Source organism: Cyprinus carpio, chromosome A17 (genome assembly GCF_018340385.1).
Source record: "Cyprinus carpio isolate SPL01 chromosome A17, ASM1834038v1, whole genome shotgun sequence".
Lineage (NCBI taxonomy): Eukaryota > Metazoa > Chordata > Actinopteri > Cypriniformes > Cyprinidae > Cyprinus > Cyprinus carpio.
The window spans coordinates 11,626,077-11,648,843 of record NC_056588.1 but is presented as its reverse complement, the minus strand read 5'-3'; the positions used below and the strand labels follow the sequence as shown (position 1 = coordinate 11,648,843).

Below are 22,767 nucleotides of genomic sequence, written 5' to 3'. Positions count from 1 at the left end.
GCATCCAATGGCATATGCAGTTATGTAGGAAATCGACCTCATATTAAACATAAATGTGGCTAGGAGGGCATTGAATATCACACAGGTGAGCCTGGATTGATGTGCAACTAATGGTGAGAATGAAAACATTAAATCACTCCTCGGCACTCTCCATTTTGGTTTGGGCAAACCAAGCGTAAAAATCCATTACACTTAATGTCAAAACAAACACGATGAGTTCAGTGAAATCATTACAAATGTTTTACACCAAAGAAAGATTCAGAAGGAGCAAAGAAGCAGAGATGTTTTCCTAAGGGACATGACACTTTCGGTTTGTGTTTGACCCTCTTGGGATCCGCTATCACAGCTTCTGCAGTGTTAAAAAGGACTCAGGTGATGAAATATCCCATCTCCAGAGGTGCAGAGTGGGCTTTTGTGGCAGACAAGTCTGTCTTGAGAGTTAAAATAGTTTGAGGTGTTTAAATGAATGCTTTATTTACCAAAGATGCATTACATTGATCAAAAGTCACAATAAAGACATGCATAATGTTACAAAAGTTTAGTGTATTTTTGTATTTGCTAGAAATATTTAGAAACATTTTTATATTTTCTTTTCACTAAATAGTCAAAAAAAATGTAACAATCAAGAAGATTAACAGCTGTGATCTAGATGCATCTATAAACACTTTGTTTTTGGAATACAGTGCAAAAAATTAGTGACTGATTTGCAGCATATACTGATGCTTAGTTTAAAGACTATCACAAGTCAATTTTGATAATATGACAAAACATCATTCACATTAATCAGCTAAATAACATGATCTTAGTGGCAAATCAGCACAATTTGTAACAACAATGCTAAATACATCATAGAAAATCAAATTAATAACTCATCACATAAAAAAAAACCAACAACAACAACAAATCTTACATTATTATTAGTCGCAGCGCAGCACTGGCTCAAAAGGGCTAGTGACAGTTCAGTCAACTGTTCTGAAACTCTCTCACGCTGACCCTGAACCAGTGAACCATCATCATTGTTCAGCCCTGCTAGTACAAATGTATGGCTCCTCTGAGGTTCTGTATTTTCAAAAAAATATTGAATATAAAATATTGAAAAAAAAAAAAACATTTCTACAGTATCCCTGAATGGCGTCTTTATGAAAAAAAGATAATGCAGTTCTCACTTTGCCATTTTACTACTTGTCACAGTTATTTTCAATTTTAAGACACCCATTCTGACTTACACATTTTTTTCCTCTTATAATTATCTAATCGCAAAGGAAAACTGATTCATGGCAAGATCTAACAGAAGTGGAAATGGAAATGATCAAGCACTAAATCTCCTCATCTTTTGTGGTCATTGGAGACCTTCTGTAATCACCTTTCGTATCTGCCTCAAATCTTTCAGAGCAAAGCCACCTCTTCCATCCGAGAAAAAGAGCCAATTGATTCATCTGTCAGACGCAGAAGAAAACATACGTGATTCTGTCAGGACGCTGCTCTTCATTATTGATTTACAAAAGACAAGGGCCGCATGCATGTGAACGTGAAGATTGCCATTAACATTAAATATATTTCTACACTGTTTTAACCATTTAATTTTTTTTTATAAGCAGCTAGTGTACAATTTTTTAATGACAAATATGTAATGGAGGAAAAAAAAAAACGTCAACATTGTATTAATGTTTTAGTGCTGTAGTTGATTGTAAATGTGATTTCTTTTTCTCTGATATCAGGTGGAGGTTCTTTCAAATGTATCGATTGAGCAATCGTAACCATAACAACCACCCATAGGTTAGTGGCAGCAGAGCACAACTGTTGAAGTATTATGCAACACCAAGGAACAAGCTCAGACACTCGAAGGAGAAGAAAGGAGACAAGATTAGACGAGGCGAGACGAGACGAGATCCCATTCTATGTTCCACTACTCAATGAAACAGTAGAGCAAAGCAATTTAATTCTCTCTTCCACATATACACACAAAGAAACCCACACTTTTTATAAAGAGCGAGAATAAAATGACATGTTCCAATGTCTAAGAAACAGCACAGTCAAGTCTAATCCTCTTCTATGAATTCGCTCTTTGTCACTTTCTTACCCAGTAGATTGTCTCTTCTTCTTACTCATGGAGACGGTTAGTAAATGTTTGAGTTTGTCCTTGTTATAAATAAGATGTGTGTACATGAGCCATCTTTAAAAAAACAAAAAAAGGGGGGGGGTCTTATCCTCTGAAGGTTGTATTGATTCTCAAGACTCTAAGAGAAATTGCGAATAAAATGCATGACCAACAAAATAACATGATCAGTTCAAATCAAGACATTTAAATTGTCTAGTAGAGTCATGTTATCATTATAAAATAAATTGTTATTTATCTTGGATGGCTACTTTTTCTACATAAGCCCATGTCATATGGGCAACACAAATGACATATACAGTGTGGAGGTGGTAATATCCTGTTCTGGGGGTGTTTCTCTGAAGCAGGGACTGGATGGAGCACTTGTCAGGACAGAAATTAAAAATGGATGGGGCCTCAAATACCATCAAATTCTTAATGATAAAAACTAACATAAATTCATCAATGGGAAGAAGGTTTACCTTCCAACATGACAATGACCCAAAGCACACAGCAAAACTGACCACACAGTGGTTTAAGGAGAAAAAGGTAAATGTCCTTGCATGGCCTAGTCAGAGGCCAGACTAAAACCCCACTGAAAATCTGTGCAATCCACAAATGGTCACCATCACATTTAACTGAACTTGCGCAGTTCTGCAGAGAAGAGTGGCCAAATACTGCAAAGTGTAGATGTGCAAAGTTAGTAGAGACAAATCCCAATAAACTAACGGCTGTATTTAAAGCAAAAGGTGGTTCAACAAAATACAGACACAAGAGGGTGATCCTTTTTCCAACTCAGTGATTCTGTTTTTCTGACATGTTGGTGTCACATCTTCACTTGGATGTTATAAGTTGCACTAAGTAAATATAGCTGGGTAAAAAAAAAATGTATCTGTCTTCATTTAAGGCTGCAAAGCACAAAATGTGAGTATTTTAAACATGATCAAACGTGATTCTTTTCTATACTCACTGTAGTAAACAATGTGTAGACACTTTTTTATTGTGTAACACATAGTAAAACCTTAAATCACCTATTTTAGTCCCTGCCAACAGCAAACAATGTGTAGACACTTTTTTATTGTGTAACACATAGTAAAACCTTAAATCACCTACAATGTGGGACCAGTAAAACAGCTCAATAGACAGACTGAATACGGAATAACTTAATAAATAATGTAAAATTGAATAACATTGCATAATTTAATGATATGTGACATTAATGTTTAGATATGTAACACTGTGATCCGCCAATGCATGACAGTTTGTTCCTTTGTATGTATACAGCGGAATGACAATAAACTTGACTTGAAATAATGATTAACTTAACATACTACACATAATGAAAAACCTAAAAAGTTTTCTGCAAGGGTTAGATTTCAGTTAAAGAAAAGTTCCCAACAAATGTTAGAGTGTGTGCACTGAATTTAAAGTGTCGATTTCAAATTCAATTACAAAGGTTTCCGAGATGACTCTCATAATTCTACCCGGAAAAGCATGTGCATACACACACTCACAGGAGTATTATTAAACACTCATGAGTTCAACACACACATATTGTGGTAAGAAGATCTTATTTAATCTTCTGGATACTCTTTTGGACTGAATCTCTCAGAGACGGTGTAAACCTTAAGCTGTACACGCACAGTGAGGTAGCTGTGTGTCAGCTGTTTTATTCATTCGTTTACGCATAATGCAGACACAGACATGTGCATTAGACATTTCTGCTCAGTATTATTTAAGGTGCAGATAAGTTCATTAAATTCTGCAGTTAATGTAGTTTAAGCAAGCACTGAAGCTATTGCACTTTATGCTTGTGTGTGTGTTGTGTTCAGGCTTAAAGGAGTTGAGTTACACCATTGTTTAAAGACTACAAAGCCAGTAAGATATAATTTGTTAGTAGTGCAGATACCAATACATATCTTCTGCCAAGACTTTCCAGAACATGCCAACATGGTGTACAGCCAACAGATACAACTGTGTTCCAAGTTGGAAATGGGCAATTCATAAAGTTAAAAGGTTTCCTATGTCAATCTTTCCAGCAGTGGTGCTCCCCTGCTGATGAATCTATGCCCTTGCTTCTGAATCTTCATAGCCGTGGGAAAAGAAATAATATTTGAGTTGTGAACGTGAGTCCATAGTCTATCTAAAATGGGATGCAATAAAATGCTGCATGGGAAAAAAAACACATACAACGCAACTATTGCTGTCTGAGACACAAACAAATAATTTTTTATAAAACGGTTCTATATAGGGAATCAGAAACATCTCTTTTCAGTGAATCAAAACAAACAGCACGACCAGTGAAGCTAATTCACAAACAAATGACTCTTACGAAAGGTTCTTTTTAGTCATTTGAAAACATACAGACCAACCAAAATAGCCAGATTGCTGAAACAAATGATTCTTATTAACAGGCTCTTTTCAGTGAATCAAAACATAAAGCGTGGAACACTGAAACAACTGATTCATATGAACTAGTTCCTTTCAGTGAAATAAAACATATAGCACGAAGTGTACAGTCCCCCCACCAGCTTTCTGTGCATGGGCCGGTCATGTCTCAGATAGAGGGCTTCTGTTGCATGGTAACTGTGCCCAATGGGTGTTCTCACTCACTGCTCGGGAGTTGCAGGTTGTCTCGGGTTGCTTGCCGCCCCCGCTGCACTTGTCGCTCCAGCAGGGACATTTCATCGATTCCACTCTCATTCATTCTGTCCGGACTGTTGAATTGGACATAGTCAGATCCACCCCATCAAGTTGAAAATCTGACATCATGTGGTGGCCTATTGCACTGGAAATCTAAACTTGTAATGGTACATTGTTTAATCCCCATGCTCCAACTTGTTTATCCACAGTGGTGTGCACAGACCTTTGGAGGGGCAGGGGTGTAGTGCCTCTATGAGGGCACAATCATGGTCCAGGGGCACATAGATCAGACCAAAAGGGCACTTTAGCATCAGCGATTAAATGGGCAGGGGCAGGAGCTCGAGGAATTCAAAATGTCATTTAAGCAGACTTTTGAATTTGAGAATCTCACACAGGTCAATGTTGTGCATTTATTTATTCAACAATTAACTCCACATTCTCCCGTTAGCATAACAATGTGAGGTAACAGAGTAAAAAACACAATTATGAATAATTTAATAATTATGAATCATTTACATGACCCTGAGTTCTAAAAGAGATGCAGCCATGTCTTTTCTCTCCCACACACATATACTACGGCGCACTTCAACATTCCTCAGCCATTAGCACTTCTATAAATCATTCCCATTGTTACAGAAAATCTTTGTCACCTCCCGTATGCATTCCCTGTGTGTTTCTAAAGCGCGTGGGGATGTTAGGAGAAAAAACATGCTTAACAAAACTACTAGGCATCAATCTTTTATCCCAACGTGCTCTCAAACAGTGCATACACAAACTGCTTGTGACAGCCAAGAGGTGTACACAGCACATGGCACATTGTTTTAATGAGAGCATCTGGCTCCTGGTAAAGGAGGCATGGCCCTTAGCATGCATGCAAACATGCACATTTAGGGGTGAGATGCATGTGACAGGGTCAAGGGTTCTGGTGGGGTACTGTCACCCTGGGACATATTTTTGCAAAATCAAAGAGTATATTTTCTTTTGGCTAATTACTAGTCCTGAGTTAGAGGACACTTTTATCCAAAGTGATGTTCAGGGACACTTATTGCAGGGACGATCCCACTGGAGCAAACTTGAGGTTGCATTTCTAGCTCGTTGACACAATAGTGCTGTGACTTCTAACTTCATGTAGTTTAAGTAATAGATCACACTTATGAAGCCCGGATTTTGACCACACGCTACAGCAGAATATAGAAAAGTCCTGAATACAAATAATAAATTATATCGGATAACAGAAAAATAATATTTGTTAGTCTGATCATGCAACACGAACAAGTCGCAATGTAACGGAAGTAGCAAAATATTTTTTCTTCCATATTGTGTCATACATCCGAGGAAAACAGATCATTGAAAGAAAAAATATAAGGTGAAGACTCCAGTTCATTGGTTGTTGAGTGGATGGTGGAAGATCTGAACCAGAGCTTGCAGTTCATTGTAAGAAATCGGTGGGGTTTAAGTGGAATAATTGATAAATCCTGTAGAACAATCTGATATATGACATGACAGAGAAGTCTGTTGCTTCACCAGAAGTTCATTTTAATTTAAAAATGACAAGGTAAAAAAGAAAAATAATAAAACATACAGTATGCATGGATACACCCTTTACATTAAGATTTCTAATCTTCTTAATCTTTCGAATTTTTTATTGTTTTATTTGTATATTTTTTTATTATACAAGGGATATTTGATATGTGAAAATTATACTGTAAATGTAATAGAGTTACTTTTTTAAAAAAAAAGGTGGGGGGGTGCTTCATTTTAGTTTAGCATCAGTCACACTTCTGGTTTAGGCCCCGCCCACATCCTGTTCTATCTGAATACAGAGGAAGATAATTTATTCGTTACATCAGATACAGAATCATATACAGATAATGGCTTCGCTGCACAAACCTATTGAGCAGACAGGTGCTGTGACAGGTGTGTATCATCATCATCTAGACTAGAGTCTCTGCTCAAATTTTTAAATCTTTCATCTTTCAAATTACCTGTCAAAAGATGAATATATATATATATATATATATATATATATATATATATATATAATTGAGATTTGGGGGAGAGGGGTGTTTTAATGCTGAAATGACAGACAGAAAAGGTGATTTAGAACACAGGGCTTGAGATTCTGATGATATTCATCATGACACGGCAGATCAGGCGGCCATGTGAGAGAGCAGATGGCATCTGTGAGAGGTGTCATGCACAGACGTGACACTGCCAGGGATCTGTAGAGTCATGTTGACTGATTGGCAGCTTTCTGCTCCATCAAGTTTCCAAAACTTCTCTCATATTGACTTTGTCTAATTTTCAACAGTCAGATCAATATGTTAACTGACTGCTTGCAGCCATGACCAACATGAGCTGTACATCTAATTGGCCTCTTGTTCTCTTTATGATATTTAGTACTTATGCATGGCAAAAGTTTTGGATTTCTTCTAATATTGCATAATAGTAAGTAAGCTGAACCAAGAGCTTATGGGGGCTTTCCAGCCTAATGCTGACCTTTTAAATCCTGTGAGAAAAAAAGGTGCAAAAAACCCCAGTTCACTGGGTTACTACTCTTAAAGGTACACTACTGTTTGTACTTTATTGGACCCTAAAGGTTGCATATTAGTAAGGTCACGGGAGGAGCAAACGACAGACACAGTGGGTGTGGGGTCAGGCCTCGGAGAGGAATAAAGTGTCCAAAGGGGAAATAGTGTTCAAAATAATTGGGGATCTGGTGTTCTTGGCGTGCTGCGGGGGTTCATGAAGGTGGGGCAGTGTTTGAGAAGGAAGTGTCCAGGCAAAAGGCAGAGTCCGGTGAACTGCACACACTCCCCTCCTAGGTCCGAGGTGTGAGGGGCGATGGCTTCTTCCAGTGTCTTCGTCCTACTTGGCCGACAGTGCTTCGCGGGGATAAACAGCCTGGCATCCTGGCCCATCAGCCATATAACGGGTGCGGTTCTCATCCGGACTTTGGGTCCAACAGATCACAGCTCTGGTGGCACGGGAGTCCCTCTGCACACCCTTCCTGGACCCACAAGGACACCAGCGTGCATGCACGGGGAAGAGACCCGTCTCCCAAGGAGAGGCATGCTCGGCATTTAACAGCGGCAGTGATGAGGCTCCATTCCATTCAGGTGTGCCTCATCACACGCCGCCACACCTGGCTGTTTGAGTGCCCTTCCTCTCTCTCACACATCCAGTCCTGTCGGGAGCCTGGTGAAGGGCGGCGATTAAGGGACGGGGTGATTATGATAATTAGCGGGGAGGCAGCCGACTCACCACAGTACCTTAAGTACAAATTTGTATTCTTTAAATTTGCATCTATTGTCTAAATGCATGTTATTGATCTCATTGCTAATGATTCATCTATCCATATGTTTTATTTGTTTAATTCATTTATTTATTTATTTTGACATTGTAAATTTTTACCTAAATAGCCTAACTCAATCTTTCAGTGAAACGACGCATTTCTCTCTTCTCCATTTATTCAATAGAGCCCATATTCTATGATAACACTTCCTTCAGGAAAACATCCATCCCCCATTGTTCTCTCGCATCAAAATCCACTGACATGTTTAGAACTGTTTAGAATTGGACTGTTTTTCTTTTAAACAGTGCTTGATCTGTGCATATTTCTCTCCTGATTCAGACTTTCTCACCAGAGAAAGCAATATTATGTGTTTTAGCAGGAAGCAATGGTTTGGAGTTAAAAACGTCTTGATGGATTCACTTAGTACAAACATACACAAGTACATTTTCAGTGAATTTTCATTTCTGGGCAAACTATTCCTTTAAACCAATGTACTGGCTGTGTGAAAAACAATAACAAATGTTTTACCTAAACATGCTGGAAATCTTGTCGAGACCTCCTGAGATGAACAGCGCAATTGAGATCCACAGGAACCTGCTGAGAAGGAGCTACAAATACCTTCTGAAAAAAACACAGCCAAGATCTGTTTACAAACACAAATGCAATGCAGATTAAAAAAAAAAAAAAGACTTACAGGAAGCAAAACCATTTTGACTTTAAATACACATATAATTCTTAAACATCCTGATTCAAACACTGAAAATTGATCCCCTGATTGACTTCGAGGCGATAACATGACCAGAAATTTATATTATTTGAACCACTGTCACCTCCTTGGTTTCTTCCTTCATCTTATTGGACACTTTCTGATGCCACCGTCACCTTCAGTCTCAGTAAAGCTGCTTTGTGACAAATGCCATTACATAAAGTGCTGCACAAATGATTCAGAATTGAACTGAGTGCAGATTTAGCTCAGGACTGTGACTGTAAAGGTTGTTTTACTCATTCACTCAGGAGAGTCTGAGTATAGAGCCTCTCACAGTAGCGGTGAATGAGAATGACGTAACCCGCTGTAAGGTTTCAGAAAGCTGCAAGGCTTGATTGGCAGAAGAGATTTAGGATTATCTCAGAATATTTTTTGTCTTTCTCTCTGAATTCCATTAATGTCACTCCTCTCACTTCCTGAGTAGCGAAAACATTCTGTCTCACTCTCGCGCGGGTCAAATAAACAAGCCGATAATGGTGGCAAAAGGATCAATAGGTTAGATGCTGAACCAAATTTTCTTGATGAGTTTGACCTGGAAGTCAAGATTACATCTACTCAGCATTATATTTCTCAATGTCCACACACTCATGGCACAAGAGTTCAAGAGGTCAAGCAACCAAATGAGCACAATTACATCATATCATAACGAATCAAACAGTACTTCATCTTTTGTGAAACACAAGCTTGATGTACTATGAAAATATATGGTAAATTTCAGAACTCAACCTTCATCCCCAGTCTAAAAAAAGAGTTTTAATTGAAACCAAGCCTTAAGCTTGTTCTGAAATCCTTAGATTTCTGACATCAGAAACTTGAACATATTAGCATATGACAGCCCACATTTACAAAGCACAAGTGCGTGCGTGACTAGAACCATCTCTCCTTTCATGTTTCTTAAAGGTGTAGCAGCAAAATGTATTAATTCTTGAGTCAATGAAAAGGTGGAAACTACACAGATAATAATACAGATAAAATATTTTTAAAAATTAGAAAATATATAAATAATTAGAAAAATACTAGAACTTAATTAACACATCAAGGGGGAAATTTAATAATAACTGCATTCCTTCTGACTTGAAAATGTGACAATCTGGACTGATATCAAAGACTGGTATTGCATTTGCAGGACATATAAATGTGTGTCAGGTAAAAGAGAATACAGACATGGAAGAAGGGAGGAAGCAAGAGAGAGAGAATATGCTTTGGTAATGCAAATGTAATGTTATTTGTCATGCCAATTAAGCACACTAAATAGGAAGTGAAAATTTGAATTGAATTAAGAGAAGACAGAGAGAGAAGCGAGAAACATGCTCACTCATTATGACAAGAAAGTCTGTGTGTTCATATCTGAATCAATCATAGCCAATAACACTGTTCATCATGCAAGACAGAGGACCCAAATTGGCACAGCATTAACAATTTTGAGTATTTCTCCTCCTTTTGCCAAGCTGAGTCCAGAAGTTCAGGGAGCTCAGGGCCAATGCAGGATCTACCAATTAGGAGGGCTGGTTGAAATCCAAAGCTGGTGTTACATTTGGAGAGGAACTCTCACGGTGTTCAGAGCTGAAATATCTCCAGTGATTCTGCTCAACATCTGTAGAACAGCAGCAAAAAGAATGAGGCTACAGCATTCAAGTTTGAACTTAACTCAAGTACTGTCTATTCTGAGGATCTACACTAAGTTTTTGAGTTGCATACTGTGGTTTCCACAGGCTGGACTGGAAACTAAGTACAATCAGACATTACACTACTGTTCAAAAGCTGAGTTGGTAGGAGGTAGGACAGAAGTCTCTAATGTTCACCAAGTATTGTTAAATATTATTACAATTTAAAATAACTCTTTTCTAGAACTTTTTTTCTTTCCTTTTCTTTTCTTTTCTTTTCTTATTTTAATATAATATATAATGTTTTAAAATGCTATTTATTCTTCTGATGGCAAAGCTGTATTTTCTACAGCCATTACTCCAGTCTTCAGTGTCACATAATTCTAGTATTCTAATGTAATATCTAATTATTATAATTTTATTTTGAAAATAGTTTTTACTGCTTAATTTTTTTGTGGAGATCGTGATGCTGTTTTTCAGGATTCTTTAATTTTTGAAAATTCAAAAGAACAGCATTTGAAATATAAATCTTTTCTTATATTATACAAGTCTTTACTGTTGCTTTTGATCAATTTAATGCATCCTTGCTCAATAAAAATACATTTCTTTAAAGGAATACTGACCCCAAATTTTGAACATGCCATTTCATTTTCATATTTTGAAATGCCAAAAACACTTGTGAAGTGCTTAATAATAGAGATGTATCATTCTGCTTTGGATGTGGGCACTGATAATGTCCATTAGAGAAAGAGGGCATCAAATTTTCCACTGAACTTCTACTTGTAATGAGTTGAGTATTTCAGCTAGAAGTGCTCAAAATTGTTCAAACTTTCTTACTATCTTTGCATGCAAGAATGTCCCTCTGTTTTGTCAAATCCCTTTGCTGTCTAAACAATCTGTTCAGATTTGCAAATTTAAGCTCTTTCCTGTCCATAAACAGTTTCAAATACAGCAAAACACACTCAAAAGAAAACTGGAGTGTATTATCTCATTACCTCAGTGTGGGGCAAAATGATGAAATATGATGTATTCAATTTAAAAATCACCCAGACAGCCCATTATTCAATATCTGCTTACAAAAAACACTAGACCATTTCTCAACTACTGCACTGCTATAAAAGATAAAAAACAAAGCTCAATCAGTTTCAGATTCAAAAGTCCTGTAGTTTTCCTCTCTTCAGAGCTGTAAAAGCACTGCATTATGGGAGTTCCTGAACTCAACACCATTATGCCATTACCTGTGTTGGCAACAAGAACAATATACAACAACACTATTACAATAGGTGGGTATCCATCCACATTTTACATTTTCATCTGTGAAAATTTCAAAAATGAATATAAATTAAAAAAAAAAAACACTTACTTGAAGTGGAGTTATATTCAGTAAGACGACTGATAAACTACAATAGAAGCATAATGTACCAAATACAGTAGTTCCTCACACAGAAGTCACTTTCAGCTTTCTGTTGTTCAACACGCTTAATTTGCATGAGCAACTGAACATAATTTCCCATAATCGGGAAAACATTCACCCCTGCTCAAAATTCTATGGATAAATATATGGATTCCTACTGAAATTATTGGATTTCACTTTGAAAATTTCCCAAACAACAATACATGTGACCATACCTTTATTTAACTGTTTTTGTTTGTTTGTTTGTTTGTTTGTTTTTGCAAAACATGGAGTATTCATAGAAATTAATTTTGCAACTCAGATGGAAGCACATCTATTGACATGATGTCATTTCCTGAGTACTTTTGTTGACCAGTTAACAGCCCTAATTGCACATCCACATCTGATTTCTCACACTGCCCTTTTGTGTTCTCATCTAACTCTTGCATCACTGCAAGGCCATTTCAAGGACAATTTCAAAGACAAAGAGTGTTCTCCATCAGGTCTACAATAGCAGCTCAAACTCTCTGACCATTAACTCTCTCATCTGTTCCAATCATCAGAAAAATCGCATGTGACTCGAACCGCAAGCTTTACCTCCCCTTACCCAGACCACACCACTAGAGAGACAATTATAATCCCTTTAGCTTAATAACCATGCAATGTAAATCTGCTTAATGAAAGCATATCAGGATACTGTACTTGTTAAAGACAGAGTGAGCGAGAGACAGAAGGGGAGGGGGACAGAGGCTGCTCTTTTCTCCAGGCAGCTAATTATCTGATGGTTGTTTTCTATTCATTGTAAGTGAGAGCAGTTCATGGCCAGTAACCTGGTCACTCGACAATGATGGGAGAGGCTCTAGGGCCCTGAATGGAACTCACCAAGCGTTCTGTCTCCAGAGCTCGCTCTAATTAAACAATGTTCTATCTATATTCGTCCTTTCATCAAGCATGCTGTTAACACAAGCTCATGGTGCTGGATGCCACAAGAGGCCGGAGCTTTGTCCTTGTGTGTACGTGAGCTCTGTGTAAATTAGTTGTTTAATACTCACTCCTTAGTGCAGACTCATGATGACCTCTTTAAATTATTCCCATTCATAAACATCTAACACAGAGCATTCGGGAGAAAGTATTCATGGTGATGTAAGTTGAAACAATCTGTAATATTACTGTGGATCAATAAAAAAAAAAAAGTAATTTAATATTGCAGTGCATATGCAAGCTTTTGTCCCGTCATGCTGTTGTTTGAACATGTTTCAGGTCTGGTGATCCCTAGAGGCCCACAAAGGGATGCTTAAAAATTTGTGACATAAAATACAATTTAAGTTAACTTTAATATATATATATATATATATATATATATATATATATATATATATATATATATATATATATATATATATATATATAGTATCATCACATATATGATATTTCATTATCACATATTATAACTGACTAATTTTCCTTTAATAAATCATGCAATTACTCATGGTGTATATGTGTGTGTGTGCATAATGCAAACAGACATAGATACATTCTCAAATTAATACAAAATATTTTCCAAATAATGTTTTAAAATATATATATATATATATATATATATATATATATATATATATATATATATATATATATATATATATATATATATATATATATATATACTGTACTGTAACAAGAGGCAAAATTTTGTAAAATAATCTGTAAAATATTATATAAAAATTTAATCTGTAAAATATTACCTAGAAAATATTTACTTCATAAAGATAATAATAACACTGCTTGAAGCCCCTTGGGTTTTATAGGGTAAATGTTCCAAAGACACAAAACAAAACACCTTTTTTTATTTTTTATATTTTACATTTTCCATGGAGACCACTTTAAACCCCTTGGGGGTTTGTGGGCCACCGTCTGAAAACCATAGAGCAAGGCACTTAACCTGAGATTTCACAAAATATACTGCAAGTTGCTATGGATAAAAATATGGCAACTAAAGCAGAGTAGAAAATTTAAAGTGGTTGTTAACATCAGCATTAAACAAAGACTTCAGCTGCACTTGTGGAACCACAAGGTCACTACTCTGAGAACAGGATAGGCTTAATGCCATTGTAAAGCACTGCTCTCACTTAGGAAGAGTATAGGCCACAACAAACAGCAGCTCTGATTATTAAGACCCATAATAAACGATATCATTGTTGTCATTAGGGATATACTGCTTCCCCTCTGAGGCTACAGACACTTGAGATCTGATATGGATGAGATGTCTAGTGATTTGATTGATTTGCACTACATTAAAAATGAAACTGAGATCCAGTAGCCATTTTGGATCTCATTAATATGAGACACTGGCCGTAGCTGCACTGGGGACCCAGAGAAGACAAGCTGCCATTTTGAAAGGGCATGTCAGAATGTGAATTGCCAGCTACGACCGCCTCCTGACTCAGCTTTAGATAAGAGACAGTGAAAGCACAGGAGCGTGAGAGAGAGAGAGAGAGAGAGAGAGAGAGAGAGTTAGAAAGAGAGAGAGAGAGAGAGAGAGAGAGAACAGGGACCCATGCACTATTTTTGTACAGCTGCCTGGGAAACTTATCTCTAATAGTTCAGGGACCAAGGAATCATGTAGGTGTCATTTGAATGTATCTGTGTGAATATGAAAGAAATAATGTGTGAAATAATTAAATAAAGATAGCAGGTTTTTATGAAAGCCAGTTCTGCCTTGTTTCTGGAAAATACTACAACTTTATATCTAAAAATTTCAACTTTTTTGAAATTGCAAATTCATTTTTAGGATTTTTAATTACAACTTTATTCCTTACAATTGTACATTTATTTCTCTCAATTAGGACTTAAAATGTATATCTAACAATTGTGGCTATTTGTTTTAATTGAGTCTTTTTTCCTCACAATTGCACAACTACTTTCTAAAAATTGTGAATAAATATTATGTATATATGGAATTATTACTTCTTCCACAAATTTATCTGACAAGTACAACTTCTTATCTCACAGCTGAAACTACATTTATCATAACTGTTCCAATAAATACACACAATGTGACTTGTGCTTTTTTTATTCTAAACTTTAATTCCATAAACTGTTTTACTTTTATTCTGAGGTGGAAAAGGGCCTCCACAGGGTTTGGTTTTCACAAAATGTCTTGACAAAAATAGTTAAATCTGATTAAATTACCATTGATAAAAATGACTAAAATATGTCTAAATATTTCTTTTTTTTAAACACAGGTTATATTCACACACATTTTTCCACAGACTCTCTCTGAGATGCACACTCAAGCAGCCAGTCATTTATGAAAAAAATGTCCTAGTCTTTTTCTGAAGAAACTTTAAAAGCGTGTTTGAAGCTGAAAAAAAAATTGTATAAAAGCTTAGAATTACAGACTTGTACAAAGCTGCTCTAAGCAACTGTCATGAGAAGTGAGCGCAATTTTGCCAGAGACTGTATTAAAAGCCCACTTTGATGAATGCTGTATTTTACCAGAATGAAGCAATGTGACAAAATCTGACCTGTGACATTTAGCCAGCTTGTATCAGTTGTTACTTTATTTCCCTTACAATCCCAATATGACATAAACCATCATCAACCTCATAAAGTCTCTTTCAGGAGTGTTTTTTTTTTTTTTTTTTGACTTGTTCAATTAAGAAGATATCGCCACCAAATACTGATGTTTTGAAATAACAGGTATTTTGATAAGCAGCCCTAACCCTTTTAGAGGATGAAAAGTGTCCTTCTTGACCCATAAAAAAGAAAAGCACCATAGACAACATGAAAGAGGAGGAGACAGAGTAAAGAATTAAAGGAGGAATCTGTAATCTTTACAGAAAGGGAGTATCAAACCTTTAGAGAAAAGAAAGATCTGACAGCATCCAGGATGACCATCCCTATTTCCTGCAGCCTAGAAGCAAAACAGATTAAATTAGGGGCTTAGAAAGGCTTAACAGGAGAGAAAAAAGTAGAAGGGATGAGAAAGTCAAAGATACGGGATAAAGAGATGAGAAGAAATAAACAGAGCCGTTCAGAGGTTTTCACACAATATGTGACATTTCTCAAGCGATTTCCCCTTCAGGTGACTCTATTTCTCCACGTCAGCACTTTTTCACCAAAAAGCACAGCAGGGCACAACAAGGCCACATTTGCCTCTTGAATAATGGCTTGATTAGTAACAACAGGAATCAGCCATCTTGCATTATTGTCTCTCACCAAAAAAGAACCACACTGGTTCATTGTCATGCAGTAGCACGGTTCATAAAAACACACACGCATGCATCTCTGCACCCACACACACTTACCTACACATTGGAAATTGTCTGCGTTGGGGAATGATGTGGTGTGTGTGTGGGTCACAAAGCAGTAATGAGTAATTAGACGTAATGCCCATAGCAGCACATATGCAGGTGAGATAAACACACAGCTGGGTCCTTACAATACATACTCTCACCTAAGCCACAAACTCCCACTGTGTGTCCTCTGTCCACATACAGGATCTTAAGTCATTTTATTGACTGGTTTGTAAAAGGCTGGAACTATACTATGCCAAAAGTGTATGTGTGTTGCTGATAGAGGAGATTAAGTGGATTTTTCTGTGTGCTTGTGTGTATATTTGACAGGTGAGTTTCTTCTCAGTAGGGTGAATGTGAGCTAAAGAGCAAAGTGAAAGGTCATCACCACTCAACTGTCACTCAAAACCAGGGAGGCTAATCAATCCCCGAGCCCCTGGAAACCAGAGAGAAGCATAATACTCAATTTCCTCAGGATAGGCAATCATTCCTACTATCATTTCTAAACACTCTGGGGCTGGATTCATCAAACATTTTTAAGAAAAAATTCTTCTTGACTGCTATTTTCTTATTTTTTAGCTTAAAAAATGTATTCCAACAAAACATTTCTTAAAGACCTCCTGTAGTGAAAATCATGGTTTTAATGTTGTTTGCATGTCTATCTGGTGTTTTTAATATGCTTAAAGAGAAAACCAGGGCAAATTCAGCAGTCAACACCACTGCTAAGCATTTGCTCCTTAATTTTTTTTATATATATTTATAAATGCAGTTTGATACAGCCTCTGTTTCCTACCATCACAAACATGTAACAGAGTGGGGATTTTCATATCATTAGCAAAGCGTTATTACCTAAGGATGTTGATTTTTAGGAAATAGCTGTCTGAGATGGTGAACGGGAACATGGTTTGTGTGACATTAGCAACACTTTATTAGCTGCTTAATAACGTATCAAGCCAAAGGCTAATGATATAAATTATTGTACGTGTCCGATGTTGAAGGGACGATCCTGTATAATTCGCTCTTCATGTTCTTCTTTGGAATCAGTTTCTGGTTCAAACATACAGAGAATATGGCTGTGATTGAGTGGAGGTGAGGACTAATTTGCATGATAATGTAAATAATATATATATTATACATTAATATAAACATGTTTACTAAATGACGTAAGGATGTAGAGTTATATCCAAGTTGTTTTAAGGCATGAAGAAATTATTTTCAAAGGGAAATTTTTTTTAAGTGTACTTCTGATTATCAAAGATGAGTTTTAAGGGATACAATTAGCAACTGCAGTGGAACTCTAAGAATGTTTTTATCGCTTTTCTTAACATAGTTCTACAGAGAAAACTTATAAAGAATTTGAATTCCTGAAATGAATGTTCCTAAAAATCATTGTAAATAACTTAACAGTTTGAATAACTTAAGTTATTTGAAGTTATTTAACTTCAACTTGATAAAATTCCAATTGGTCTTCAATCCGTAAAGTTTAATGAATTTATGGGTTGTTTCAAATACTAAACATTACAATATAGCCCTTGCTAGATTAAATACATGTACACAACTGACCCTTCACAAAGACCCGCCTCCCTTAGTTACTGTTGCTATGTTTTACAAGCCATGGCCTCTCATGTCACACACCACGTTCTCACAAGGTGAAAAATACATAACGGAGCAAAAAAGGGCACTGACAACAAGCCAACATAAAAGTCTCAGCTTTCAAATTTTGTCATTTTTTAGAAAATGTAAACAATAAATACCTTTTTGTGGCTCTTTAAATTGTTGTGACAGATCACTGTAGCGCCTCTGTTCAAGTGGCATGTGAACCGATCATCTCTTTCTCTCTACTAGTTGTAGCATAAAATAAGCATAATAAACATCAGAAGGTATCTTGTTTCATCCATGGAAAGATGTCAATACACACCATTTTTCAAGTTTAAGGACATTAATCTACTCTCCTGTCTGGTTTGCTTGTCAGACAAAATGACAGATTCTGCGTTATGACTGGTCAGACTGCCTGTCAGTTAAACTTCCGGTGAAGGAGCAATTACTCTGAACAATGTGACAATGTTAACAGTGATCATCATAATTATGCATAGCATGGCATTTAAAATTTAGTAACAACTCTACAAACAGAATTTAATAAGAGACCTCATTCCTAATGTTCATATTTTCATCTACAAATCTTCAAGAACTTCTTAAGACAATATCTGAGAATTTTTTTTTTTCACAAACTTATTACGAAATGGCTTGACAGTTTTCTTCAAGTTGGCCCCTGGACCCTTTCCGCAATATGAGAGAAGTTAGTCTTGATGATAACTGCTTCTAAAATTCATCTCAGGTAGCCACGAAAAAAACAGAAGGCTTGTTCATATGAGGAAAGCAATGAAAATGTCTGAACTGGACAGATGATGACAGCTGGCCTTCATGCTTGATATCATAAATCAAGTCCTGCTACATTCATACATCAATGTCTGTGAGCGGCACTGCTGATCCAGCTTGCCTGTGCGACACAAACATGCTCAGCATGTTACCACATATGTTCTCAGCACATTTCCACGTGGCTATTCTTCTACTGGATTCTGATTCCAAGAGGTGCCTATTTAGCTACTTAGTTTGATCATCAGAACACATTGACAACACATTAGTTTGTTTGAAGGGAAAATAAATTTTTAAATAGAAATAAAGAATGAGAGGAGGAAATCAATACTTATGAAAATCCCACAGCTAGCTTTTCTACTTGTTGCCATTAGATCCTCATACAAAGGTCTGGCAATATCAGGTAACTGTTCGAGCAAACTGATCGGACATAAAGATCAAGTAGAACATAGTGGTTCATTGATTGCTGAGAGATACCAGTCACTCACTCACCTTCCTGTACTGCCTGGAAGGGGTTGTTGGGCTCGATAAGTTTGATAGAATGGGTAATCCTCTCGCTCTGGAGGATGTCGTCATTCAAACTCAGGTCTGAAATGGCAAGCTGAAAAACCTCGTCGTCCCGTATGGCGTTCTGTTCAAAAATAGCTCCTGTTGGATGAAACAGAATGTTCGTTATTAATACATCATTCTCTTTGCCTCTCAAACCATTTCACAGTCATTCCAAACTTTCATACCCATTTCAGGGAGACAAATGAAGGGAATGCAGATTCATCATGTGGGGCAAACTGTTAAAACTATATTTTACCCATTCAGGTTATCGAGAACGCAGCATATAGCCATCAGATACAATTTACAGCAACTTCCTCACCTGTCAATAGCCAACAGCATTTCAGGTGTGAGTTCAGCACCATGGACAGCGCAAGTGCTGGAATCGCTGTAAATATTCTACACGCATCCTTAATTTGTCAAGGGCATTTTGCAGTGTGTGGAAACACAGTAGGTTGTAAGCCTACAGGAAGATATTTTATGTCAAGGAGATCTTATGGTAAATCCATGGTAAATATGAGCTGTTTTTATATGTTGCAGTCGTCTGGTGTGTCCTTGAAAAGTCATAAAAAGTGGACAGGTCAAACAAAATATCCTAAAAAATTAATGAAGTAAGGAATTATGCTCATATTGCATAGCTACTTAAAAAATAAACAACTGATATAAAGTATTGACTTGAGAAGTATTGACTACCTTACTGATAGATTAGCTTCCACAAATGAAAACAATCAGCTTAGCAACAAGACATCCACTTATTCAGTATTACAATAATAATAATTTAATAACTATTCACTTGAAATCCAAATGTTTCGAATTGCAAGATGCTACCAAAGATGCACTGATATGAAAAGAGAGAGAGACAGGAAATGTTACAAGAGGGCTGGTCTGTTGCCATGGCCATTGGTGAATATCCAGATTAGAGGTCATTATACAAAAATATTTTACTCTTCTATGCCACGTTTGACCTATTAGACTCAGGTATTCCAGTTAACCATGTACTAAGCAGGGGAATTTTTTCATTCAACTGTTTATGGATGAATCCTAGATATAATATTGCACAGAGCAATTTAAATGTTGACTTCACATTAATGAGTAACCCATAAAGTGCTGTTTCACTAACAAGTCCTTGACACTTGGAAATACAGCCCAGTATTAAATCAGAATCAATAAGGCTGATTTGCACAGGGCTATAAACAGTGACCCACTGATGATATGACATATTGAGATCAAGGAGAAAGTGATAAAATGCACAGAGCAGCCAGCTTGAAGTGCCAAAGGTGTAGGAGAAGCAAATGGGGCTTTATTTATTTACATGCACAGTTAGCCATCAACAAACAGCCACTGAGGCATCATGCAGTGCACTGAGGCAACAAAAGTGTGCTTGTTTTAATCACTTCGCCAACATGTGCAAGTCAAAGACAAACAAGGATGTTTAAGGTTATAAAAAGGAGAAATCGTTTCAAAATCTAGTCTGAAACACGTTTGTAAACTTCTCATAGAGCAATCAATCTTTGTATCCATGCTGGTTTCATACATTTTCTTTAAGAACGTTTATATCATTTGCTACAAAACTAGCTTGTTTTCATTATTCTAATGATTCATGTGGTGTACCCAAGGGGGAAAAAATGCCTCAAATACATTTCTTACACATTAAATTCAAGTCTAAAAGGGTCTAAAGGAAACCTCTACGTTTTATGGTTGTCTTGTAACATGAGAACAAAATGGCTTCCTGCATGACTGTTACGCCACACAGACTTTGGCAGACAAACGTTTTTTCAAATATGAATAATATTGAAAAACAAAATATATTCAGGATTAAATTAGGCCAAATTATTTCAACATTGCTTTTTTCCAAAAAAACTATAAGATTATCCACTATGTTGCTTAGTTGGGGACGCTTGACTGATTCCACAGACAGTTTTGGAAGAGAGCTGAACTGAATGATGGCATCACTGAATTACAATGAACTGATTTTAGCATTATTGACAAAGTATTTTCCTGTTTGTCACTGTAAAGCTGCTTTGACACAATCAGTATTGTATAAAATGCTATACAAATCAAGGTGACTTGACGTGACTTGACTTACCTAAACCCACCAATACCCAGGGAAAAGATATAATCTATACCAAGGATAAACATTCAAATCAGATCATTTAGACCTAATTAGATAGTGCAGCAATAAAAACCTGACAAGAATTATAAATGTAGACTAACTGGTAACTAACAAGTCAGAGCCTGAGATAACAGCAATAAAGATTGATTCAATTAAAGTGTGAATTTGTCTTATAAAAGTGGCAACGCTTCAATGTTTGGGACTTAACATCATCCTTCTTTGCAACTAAGCTTCAGATCCAATTTTGAGTGATCCTGGTGATGAGGAGAACAGTAATGCGCACCAGATGAAGGAGAACATCCACTGCATACAAAAGAGAGGTTCCCTACCAACAGAAGAGGGCCAGATTTATGAAGCTTCATTTATAACACATCAGAATACGACAAGAAACAGTTTTGTTTAGCCTAATACGATCACATTTCTCAAAGTAACATATTTAGGGCTGCATGAGTCAACATTCTGAAGTCAGCCAGCAAACCAATTTCGTTCCCAGGACGGAATGCAGCATACTGACACAAGGCTGGCAAGCTCGCTAATACAAACAACTGATCAAACAAAAGCGTCTTAAACGAAAAATCTTATACGCCAGGAAGACAGCAGCGCAAGCTGAAGTTCAGTTAGGAAACGCCACGCGGGCACGAGAAGAGACTTGTGGCGCGCTCAGTACTTCAACGAACGAAATTAAAATTTCCGTCACGTTCAACAGAAAGTTCAGGCTTAAGGCTGGGGAGGGGTGGACTGGAGATAACCCTGAAACAGACGGAGAATAGACGTCTCGTTTTGCTTATACGTGTATCTAAAATTCACTCGTGGACCCTATGCGTTCAGCACCACCTGAAATGCACTTTGTGGACCTGTTTGATATTGTTTCCTGGCAAGTTAAAGCCGTTTATCAAATGTCAAACAGTTCAGGGGAGCGAATACACCTTCTATCAACTCTAATCTGCACGCTTCCGACTTTAAAATACGATGCTCTGTAGAAAGCCATCCGTGATTCAGCGCGTCTGTCCGAGACCGTGCTTACCGATGTGAATAATGGAGTCCGCGCGAGCTGAGCGGCACTGCAGGATCCATAAGGAGAGGCTGATCACGAGCAACTCCATCTCCAGTTCTCGCCTCGGTGTATCATCCACGCGTCCACGTCGTTTCAGAAATCCAGTTCCAGAGAGAAAAAGAGCGTCCGCGAGAACGACCACTGTGAAGGAGATCAGGGATGCGTCACTTCTATCTTTCTCCGAGATCTATTAAAATTGAAAGTGAGAGAGGATGTTCGCGGGGAAAAAGAAGCTCTCAAGGGAAGGAAAGCAGAAAAGGAGGGGTAGGAGAGCAAGGGAAACGACGGGGGTACCACGGTCAGAGGCAAAGCAACGGGTCCGCGCGCTCCAGCTCTCAGTGTGGTTTGGATACTGCTAACTGCAGCGCAGAGAGAGACCTCTCTCTCTCTCTCTCTCTCTCTCTCTCTCTCTCTCTCTCTCTCTCTCATAGCCAGCAGTCTTTGGCGTTTCGCTCCACCACGTGACCGAAGAACCGAAAGATCGGAACGGTACGGTAAAAAAACCTAGGAGAAACGAAATCTGCGCGCACCGGAGAGAGTCGCCAGAGCGGAGCTGCGGCGGGAGGTCTAGCGCAGCCCTGAGAGCGTGA

General features: G+C 37.3%; 1 protein-coding gene across 4 annotated transcripts in view; it reads right to left on the bottom strand.

The window, feature by feature from the left end:
- LOC109048143 (glutamate receptor, ionotropic, delta 1a) overlaps positions 1 to 22,512 on the bottom strand; it is a 239,520-nt gene extending 217,008 nt beyond the window's left edge. For 2 of the 4 annotated variants that reach the window (XM_042774097.1, XM_042774098.1), the window contains exons 1-2: positions 22,148 to 22,512; positions 18,957 to 19,112 (exon numbers count right to left, since the gene is read on the bottom strand). In XM_042774097.1, the coding sequence (XP_042630031.1) occupies positions 18,957 to 19,112; positions 22,148 to 22,226 (235 nt within the window). In that variant the 5' untranslated portion in view covers positions 22,227 to 22,512. The remainder of the gene's footprint in view (positions 1 to 18,956; positions 19,113 to 22,147) is intronic. The other 2 variants (XM_042774102.1, XM_042774100.1) reach the window with 2 other exon arrangements.
- Positions 22,513 to 22,767: the final 255 nt, after the last annotated feature.